Consider the following 10226-nt stretch of genomic DNA (forward strand, 5'->3'; position numbering starts at 1 on the left):
TAGACAAATAAATAAAAGCAGCAAGGTAAATATATGAAAAAATGCTCATCACTGGTCATTCGAGAGATGCAGATGAAAACAACACTGAGATTCCACCTCACCCCACAAAGAATGGCTACTATCAAGAAATCAAACAATAACAAATGTTGGCGGGGTTGTGGGGAGAATGGAACCCTTCTCCATTGTTGGTGGGAGTGCAGACTGGTGCAACCGCTATGGAAATCAATATGGAGATACCTCAAAGAGCTGGGACTAGAGGTTCCATTTGACCCAGCCATCCCTCTGCTGGGTATCTTTCCAAAAGAACTAAGAGAATCATATCACAGTGATATATGCGCACCAATGTAAAAACATGTTTGTAATAGCTAAAACTTGGAAACAGCCCATTTGCCCATCAGTTGGAAACTGGATAAAGAAGATGTGGTTTTTCTATAAAATGGAATATTACTCAGCCATAAAGAATGAGAAATTAAGAGTCATTCATAGGAAAATGGATACATATTGAGGATATACTCCTAAGTGAAATAAATAAGTCACACATGTATAAATACCGAATAGTTTCTTTGGTGTGAATAAACTGTAATAGTACATAAGATCCTAATGAGATAACTGACATTGTGAAATGGGAAGAAAAGGGCTAAAGGTGTGGGGAAAGTGGGAAGGGTAGGGGAAAGTTAATAAGGGAAAAGAAAAAAATGTGAGAAAATGAAAAGATAGAAATAAAGTGTTTGTAAATGGGGGTGAAGGGAGGGCAGAGACAAGGCGAAAAATGAGAACCAAGACTTGTCATGTAGAGGTACAAGATCCCAATAATGAATGTAACTGTACTGTATACCTAAAATGTACCAATAAACTCAATTTAAAAAAGTTAAAAACTGAATATCATAATGTATATAATCTTTCACAGCTGAGATTTCTACTTTAGGCCTATGCTTTTAATATACAGATGTTTAGATGTATAACAACTATTGGCCATAAAAATCTGACTTACCTTAATAATATTTTGCAGTTTGCAGATTTCACTTTGATCAGAGCTACATGTTCCTTGTCCCTTACAGGTTAAAAAAAAAAGAGATTTAGAAAAGAATTGTACAGTTTTCTTGTTAAACAAAACCTCACAAACTTATTAAAAGCTGTTTTTCATAAATGGGTATTTCTCAAATTTTGATTAAAGAATACCAAGCACCTTTTAAGAAACCTAGTCCATAAGACAGTAATACAGAATAAAAAGATGCCCTATTCAAGAATTTGCTAATTGGAGAGACAAGTTTTATAAAATAAAGATAGAAAAAAATCAGTATATTTTAATTTTATTAACAAAATGTAAACAGGAGTATAATCAAGCAGCTTTCTGAAAAAAAATTTCTATAACAGGTCTTAAAATGTTAATGTTGAAAAATCATTTTGGAAAGTATTTTGAAAAGGTCTCCATTTTTACCTAAATTTAGAATAATCTTTGGTTTGACAGGAAAATAAAAGTAAGTTAGAGTTTAAAAAAAAAGTAATTTAGATTATTTTCTTCTCAATCAAAGCTGTATGTTGTTCATTTATCTCTTTAAAAATATTTTAACTGGGCTGGAGATTTAGCTTAGTGATTCTGCCGCCTACCTCGGAAGTACAAGGGCTGAAGTTTGATCCCTGGTACCAAAAAAACAAAAACAAAAACAAAAATTAACTGATACCTAATAACTGTATATATTGAAAGGATAATTAACATTATCATCTCATACACTTATCATTTCTTCATGGTAAGAACATTCAAAATCCCTTCATCTAACTATTTTGAAGTATACATCATTATCAATAGTTACCTTATTATACAAAAGTCCAGAACTTATTTTTCCATCTAACTATAATATACCACTGACCAAACTCTGCCCACCTTCCTGCTCCACTATCCACCCAAGCCTCTAATAAGCACTCATTTATCTTTATTAATATTTACTAGATAACATGTTAATGAGGCAAAACTTGCTCTAGAGCTGAAAGACAAAACAGTACAATGGAAAGAACACAAGATTTGGAGTCAAAAGATGTATATTTGACTATAACTTTAGTCACTGAGATAATGAGTATATTACTCTTAGTAATAACTTTCAATTTCCCTATCTGCAAGACAGAGGTAATAAATACTTCACATAGTTATTAAGAATATATGTCTTACATAGTATAATACATTCATTATGTCTTGCTAGAAAATTAAGTTTCCTACAAAGTCCCAATTATGCTTTATTTCACTTTTACATTACAATACAGGTCTGTCATATACTAGGCATTCAGGATGTGCTGAAGTAAAAGTACAAAAATCCCATTTCTTCCCTGTAAAATCTTGCCATAAATAACTTCTTAAAATGTGACTCAGATGATCAGAATCACATAGGAGTATTTATTTGTTTGAATAAAATGGTTAAGGGGCTGGGGATTTAGCTCAGTGGTTCTGCCACCTGCCTTGCAAGCACAAGGGCTGAAGTTCGATTCCCGGTTCCAAAACAAACAAACAAACACCCACAATAAAATTTTTAAGGCTCTAAAATAGATTCTGAAATCAAAATCTCTGAAGGCTGGACATGAAATCTACAATATTATCAAGTTCTCCAGAATATTCTTCCAATGAAGTTTAAGAATCACAGCTTTTTGATGCCCTGTTTATTTTGGATGCTGGCAATGTCTAACAATGTGGGAAATAAGCAGATAATTTTAGTTGGTAAGATCTGTCCTTTACATATCTAGAATACATTCACAAAAAGATAGAAAATATCTTTACTTATATATATATTTTTTCCTTTCTGATGAACTGAAACCCAAATGAACAATGTACCAGTTTAGTCCAGGTCTCACCTACTAACAGGTCTCATCTACTAACAAATTTCAGAATACTGTATATAAAATCTAATATGTAAGTAAAAGCATTCTTAGAAGAAAGTTTAGAGCCCAAAATATGAAGTATTTAATTCCTAATGCATGAGAACCAACACAAAATAGTTTAACATATTTTATAATACCAATTACCAGATTTTCACTTTACGCATCACTAGAGCTAACAAAAACTTGACAAAATCCAAGGAAGCCCTGTCAAACATAGAGCCTTGGTGTCTCCACCAAAGAAGCTTCAGTTTCCAGGGGAAAAGCACTTCCTCAAAAATGGATTTCTTGCTTTAAATTTTTTTGAAACTTTTTTCTAAATATGGTACAGAAAAGCATACTGAAGACACTATAGTTGAGAGAAAGGCAACTGAACCAAAAACACACAGCCACTGGCTGAATTAGAAGTGCAATACAGGTTTCTATTTCCTAGTCCAGGAGCATTTCTGTTAACCAAATGCTCTACCTGTAGCTTCCTACTAGATGGCAGCACTAGGTTTTGTGTTCTGTTTTTTGTTGTTGTTGTTGTTGTTGCTGTTGTTGTTTTGTACCAGGGATCGAACTCGGGACCTTGAGCTTAAGAGGCAGGTGGCAGAACCACTGAATTAAATCCCAGGACCATGGCAACACTAGTTTTACTTACTGCTAGATTTTAAAACTCATCCAGCTTTACCTACCTGAGCAATACGCCTCCAGTGGCCAACCTCAGATTCAAGCCTTGAGACTTCGTTTGACAATCTGTTTATTTCCTGTTGTGATGACACTAGGTCGCCAAAGTCCATGTCATCGTCGTAGAATGCTGCAGTGCGATGATGGAGCCCATAACTGGAAGAAGATGGCACAGCGGCTGCGGGTGCACTGTCAGCCCCCGCGGGCACCGACTGAGCCGCTGGCTGCAGTTTCTGCAGCTCATCCTGGAGCGCGCTCTGTCTTGCTTTAAGATGACTGATTTCCACCTATATATTTATAACCCACAATTTAGAGAAGGTGCTTTAGAAAACATATATTGGCCTTTTTAAGAGATTCCTAATATGAAACAGTATAACAATTTATCTAAGATTATCCAGTAACAATACTAAATGAATCTGTCTTCTATAACATCCTAACTTTAAGATATTTATTTTTAAAACATACATAATTACTATAGTTATAGCCCAAATGTTTCAAATAGTATGAAAATGAAAATTTCACTTATAGGTTAACTAAAGCTATGAATTTCTCAATTAAATTGGCTTTGGTGGGCTGGGGATTTAGCTCAGTGGTTCGGTGGCCTGCCTTGCAAGCTCAAGGACCCGAGTTCAATCCCTGGTACCAAAAAAACAAAACAAAACAAAATTGGCTTTGGTCCTACAGGCCATAAGGCAAAGTGGAGAAAACCATAAATTACTGGGCTCCAAAACTGTTAGATACAGGAAAACCACCCATTCAAAAATACAGACAATTTGTTTTATTTCTTCTTTATTCTTCACTGGTTCATAGAGGTTTGGGAAATTTTCCTTTGTCTTTTTTTTTTTTCTCCTCTTTTATCTGTTAATCTTTAATCTATTATCCATGCTCTTTGTCTTCTTTCCTTGCTTCTTTGTTATCTTCTACTTCTCATTTTAAAAATTGGATAAATTTCCCATCCTTTATCTAAGTCTACAAATATCCTAATCAATAGGATCCTTTGTCTCATTTCTTTCTCCAGCTCATCTCCCATTGTTTGATTTTTCAAATTTTTCCTCTAACATTCTCCTGTTCCCAACTCCCTATGTCTTTAATAGTATAACCATTACACTCTATTAATCTTCTGATCGTTAACTATGTTGTTACTATTGAATTCCTTTTCATCATTAGTGGAGGTACAGTTGCTATATTTAGCACATAGAGTGCCCCCCCCCATGTCCATATACTTCAGGAAAAGTAAAATAGTATGGTGTTTTTTCAACAGATGGTATTAGCCTCATATGGAGGACCCTGGAGGTCACTGTATATTAAAGAAAACATACTACATTGCTGTCCCTTAGAAAGAAACTCAAAATTCATGTGCAGCAGTATCAATGACCAGGTGTAGCAGCTTGCCATCCTATGTCTAGAAGCTAACGGCCACCACTTTGAGCATCTCTTGTAATTGCAGAAGCCAAAGGTAACTTGTATTAGTCTCGGGATGTCTCAATAAATTTAGTATTAAAATACTTACAGAAGTTTTGCTTTTCCTGAAGTTTGTATACATTTTTTTTGGCAAACTCTGCATATGTTCTATGTTAATATCTGGGTTATCTCAGTGTTTTTATTATAATTATGGATTGCCTCTTCTATGGTTAAGGGTGGTATATTGTTGGTTCTTATGGTATGTGCTTTTTTTGTTTTGTTTTGTTTTGTTTTTTTATGGTACTAGGGATTGAACCTGCAAGGCACGTGGCGGAACCACTGAGCTAAGTCCCCTGCCCTATGGTATGTCAATATACAGTCTGCCTTGACAATAAAACTTTTGCTAATATGGAGTTGCTATTAACTAGTTTTTTTATATGCCAACACACAGATTACATTTGTTACATTAACAATACTGTGATCCATTCCCAGAGAACTGTTTGGCCAACTGCAGTGCATCCTCTCTCCTCCAAAATTAACAGAGGCAAAAAGACTATAATTAACCATGCCCAGAGTATACCAATGAAAAGCATATTAACTAAAGAAAACTCCATACTAGCAGCAAATACTTTCTACGATAAGCACCTACAAACCTAAGTACAAACAAAACATTAGACACATGAGAAGACAAGGCAACAAACTGCCTCCCAAAACTCCCAAATCACTGAAAGCACACTCTGGGGGGATCAAGGGGCAGGAGAAGAAATGCCACACACTGGAATTATGCAAAAGGATAACAAAGGAGATTAAAAGCTGATCACTGAGGTGCTCTGTGGGATCACAGAAGATATAACTAAACAGATAATGGAAGCATTAAAAAGAAAAAGATCAGGGAGCTTACAGAAGACACTAATAAAAAGCTAGCTGAACTAAACAAAATGATACAACATATAAATTCAGAGTTTAGCAAAGAATTAAGAGCACACAAAAAGGTTCCAAACAGAAATCCAGGAGATTAAAATTATAAAAATTATATTAAAAATTATATTAAAAGTACAGGCAGAAGAAGTGATGAATGAGATTATACATTATCAGAATTAGAAGACAGGCAAAGAAGGTCACTACATATTGGTTAAGGGAACAATTCAACTGGAAGAAATAACAATTATAAACATATTCACGAAACACAGGCACACCTAACTTCATAAAACAAACACTACTAAACATAAAAAATCAGATAAACACCAACACAATTACAATAGTGGACCTCAAGACCCCTCTGCCACAAAATGATCAACCAGACCAAAAAAAAAAAGTCAACAAAGCAATATCAGACTTCAATCAAATCTTTGAACAAATGGACTTGATCGATATCTGCAGTGTTCCAACCAACAACCACATAATATATATTCCTGTCAGCAGCACAAGTGACTTTCTCTAAAACAGACCATGTTAGACCATAAAGCAAGCTAAGGAAATGCAAAAGCATGAAAATTATACCATGGATATTATCAGATCAGACTCCAATGAAACTAGAAATCAATAGCAAAGGAAACCATAGAAATTATACAAATGCATGCAAACTAAACAATACTCTCTTAAATAATCAATGATCTCAGAAGGAATTACAGTATCTAGAATCAAATTACAATGCCCGTATAATATACTGGAGCCTATGGGACAAGATGAAAGCAGTCCTAAGAGGAAAATGTATACCTGTGAATCCCCACATCAGAAAAACAGAGGGAGTCAACGGCCATATCACTCTAAATGTGTCCAGTCTCCTCAGAAAAAGAGGGAGTCCAAATAAATAACCTAATGATACACTCAAGATCCTAGAAAAACAGTAACAAATCCAAAAACAGTACCAGGATGGAAATTATAGAGAACAGGGCAGAAATTAGTAAAATTAGGAAAAAAAAAAATCAATGAATCGAGAGTTGGTCCTTTGAAAGAATAAATAAAAATAGACAAATTCTTAGCCAATCTTACCAAAAAAAGGAAAGAGACAAATCAATACAATTAGAAATGAAAAAGATGAAATCAAAACAGTCTTTGCCAAAATTCAGACAATCATTAGTAACTACTTTGAAAACCTGTACTCTAATATAAATGGAGAATCCAGAAGAAATGGATAGATTCCTACAGATGTATGAATTATCAAGCTGAGTCAAGATGATATAAAATCCTGAATATGTAAGGCATAGCGGTACACATCTGTAATCCCAGCATTTTGCAGGATGAGGCAGGAAGATCATTGTGAGTTGAAACCCCGCCTGGGCTATGTAGTGAGTTCAAGGCCAGCCTGAACTACACAGTGAGACTCAGTCTCAATGAAGACACAATATAAAACAAAAAATCCAAATATTCTAATATAAGGCAATGAAATTGAAAGAAAAAAACTAGCAATGAAAAAAAACCTCAGGTCCTGATAGATTCACTGACAAATTATACAAGAACTTTAGAGAAGATCAAATGCCAATACTCCTCAAATTAATTAATGAAATTAAAGGGGAGGGAGTAGCATCCAGGAGGCTGAGGCAGGAGGATTGCCATGAATTCAAGGCCAACCTGGTCTATATAGTGAGTTCAAAACTAGCCTGAACTACATAGCAAGACTCCATCTCAAACCCACTCAGCCCCCCGACAAAAAAAAAGAAAGGGAAGGAATACTAAAATCATCCTTGGAAGCTACCATTACCCTGATTTCCAAAACTAGACAAGGAACCAACCAAAAAAAGAGAATTACAGGCTAATCCCTTTGATGAACACAGATGCAAAACTCCTCTAACAAGATACTGGCAAACAGAATGCAACAAATCATCAACAAATCATACATCATGACCAGGAAAGATTCATCCCAGGGATGCACAGATGGTTTAATATTTGCAAATCAATAAACATAATACACAGAGCAAAGACAAAAACGGTATGATCATCTCAAATGACACAGAAAAGACCTTTAACAAAATCAACACCCATTCATGACAAAAACCCTGAAGAAAATAGGTATATTAAAAAAAAAAAAAAAAAGGAATAGAAGGGCCTTATCTCACTTAAGACAAATCAACAGCCAACATAACAGTAAAAGGAGAGAAGAAGTTGAAAGCTGTTCTTCTGAAATCAGGAACAAGACATAGATGTTCACTATCACCACTCCTGTTTACATATAGTTCTTTTTTCTCTCTTTTTGGCTTTTTGAGACAGGGTCTCACTATGTAGCCCAGGCTGGTCTCAAACTCACAGCGATCCTCCTGCCTCAGCCTCCCAAGTGCTGATATTACAGGCATGCACCACCACACCCAGCTTACATACAGTTCTTGGGGCATTAATCATAGTGATCAGAAACAGGAAAAAAAAAAAGAAAGAAAGAAATATGTATCAGAAAGAAAAAAAATCAAATTATCATTATTTGCGGTAGACATGATTGTGTATGTAGAAGACCCAAAAAATTCCACCAAAAAACACATACAATTAATAACCAATTTCAGTAGTGTAGCAAAATATAAAATCAACACTCAAAACTCAATAGCATTCCTATACACCAATAATAAATTCACCAAGAAAGAAATTAAAGAAACAATACCTTTCATAATAGCATCAATAAAAATTAAATACTTAGGAATAAACTTAACCAAGCAAGTGAAAGACTTTTATAATGAAAACTACAGTGGCTGGGGATTTAGCCCAGTAGCACCCACACCTGCCTCATTAGTGCAAGGTCCTGAGTTTGATCCCTGGTTACCACATGCCCCCCACAGAGAATGAAAACTACAGTACTCTTGAAAAATGAGGATCTAAAAGGGCATCGAAAAATGGACAGACATCCCCTGTTCCTGGATAGCCAGAACCAATACAGTCTAGATGATCATACTTTCAAAAGTGATACACAGGTTTAATGCAATCCCAATCAAAATACTAATAGCATTCCTCACAGAACTAGAAAAGAAATTCTAACATTCATATGGAACCAGAAGAGACCAGGTTAGTGAAAGCAATCCTGGGCAACAAGAACAAGGCAGGAGACATCACAATCCCAGACTTCAAGTTATACTAGATATTCTTCATTTAATAAGCTACCTGTTTTAACAACTGATTGGACTTATGATACATCTTTCTTTATGTACAGTTCTGTACATCTTGTTTAAGGCTGGGGCCTCAATGTCTTTTTTGTAACTATACTTTATTTATACAGTACTGTAATTTTTGCTGATTAAAACTATTGTACTGTTGTTTTATGTTCTACTATACATTACCGTACTACATCAAGAGTTATGCAAATAAAAGCAAAATCATCAAGCTGGAGTTTCCTTTTAGCATTTCTTTGTTCTGAAAACATATTGTAATGTACATACTACATACAACTCCTCACTTAGAGACCAATTCAGTTAACAATCTAGGATCAGGAATGGAACATGGTCTTAAATAAGTGATAATGGATCAGAATAGAGGATGCAAAAACAACTCCAGGCATATTCAGCTATCTGATTTTTGACAAGGGGGCCAAAAACCTACACTGGAGGAAAGATAGCCTCTCTAACAAACAGTGATGGAAAAACTGGCTAGCCACATAAAGATTGAACCTAGGCCTCTATCTCTCACCACATATTATGTAAACTAAATTCAAAATTGAGCAAAGATCTAAATATTACAACAGAAACACAACCTACTGAAAGATAAGATAGATAAAACTCTTGAAGGCAAGACAAGGCAAGGCAAGGACATAGGTATAGACAAGGACTTTCTGAATAGAACTGCAATTGCACAATATACCAAGAATCAACAAGTGGGATCATATCAAATTTAAAAACTTCTTCATACCAAAAGAAACACCCAACCAAGTGAAGTGGCAATCTACAGAATGAGAAGAAAATTTTTTCCAGCTACCTCTCAGAGGACTGAAATGTAGACCCAAACAAGCAATGGGCAATTGAAATGAACTATCAGAAGTAGTACAAATGGCCAATAAGTGCATGAAGTAATGTTCAACCTCACAGGCCATTAGAGAAATGCAAATTAAAACAACACTTAGGTTCTATCTTACTTCAGAAAGAATGGCTATCATTAAGAAATCAAATACTATAATAATACTGGTGAGGCTACTGGGAAAAGGGAACCCTTCTATACTACTGGTGGGAGTGTAAACTAGTACAACCACTAAGGAAATCAGTCTGAAGGTCTCTTGAAAAACTAAAACTAGAAATTCCATTTTGCCAGCTATTCACCTTCCAGTTATCTTTCCAGAAAGAGTTAGACCTTATTTAACAGTGGTACATATATATATATACGTGTAT

At 35.0% G+C, this 10226-nt stretch overlaps 1 protein-coding gene across 1 annotated transcript in view; it reads right to left on the reverse strand.

Moving 5' to 3' along the window:
- Trip11 (thyroid hormone receptor interactor 11) overlaps positions 1-10226 on the reverse strand; it is a 76763-nt gene that overhangs the window by 52978 nt on the left and 13559 nt on the right. Inside the window, exons 4-5 of the mRNA XM_010616322.3 lie at positions 3540-3818; positions 992-1051 (exon numbers count right to left, since the gene is read on the reverse strand). Coding sequence (XP_010614624.1) covers positions 992-1051; positions 3540-3818 — 339 coding nt within the window. The remainder of the gene's footprint in view (positions 1-991; positions 1052-3539; positions 3819-10226) is intronic.

The sequence above is a fragment of the Fukomys damarensis genome, unplaced genomic scaffold (genome assembly GCF_012274545.1).
Source record: "Fukomys damarensis isolate Sample0158 unplaced genomic scaffold, DMR_v1.0_HiC HiC_scaffold_21, whole genome shotgun sequence".
NCBI classification, from domain to species: Eukaryota; Metazoa; Chordata; class Mammalia; order Rodentia; family Bathyergidae; genus Fukomys; species Fukomys damarensis.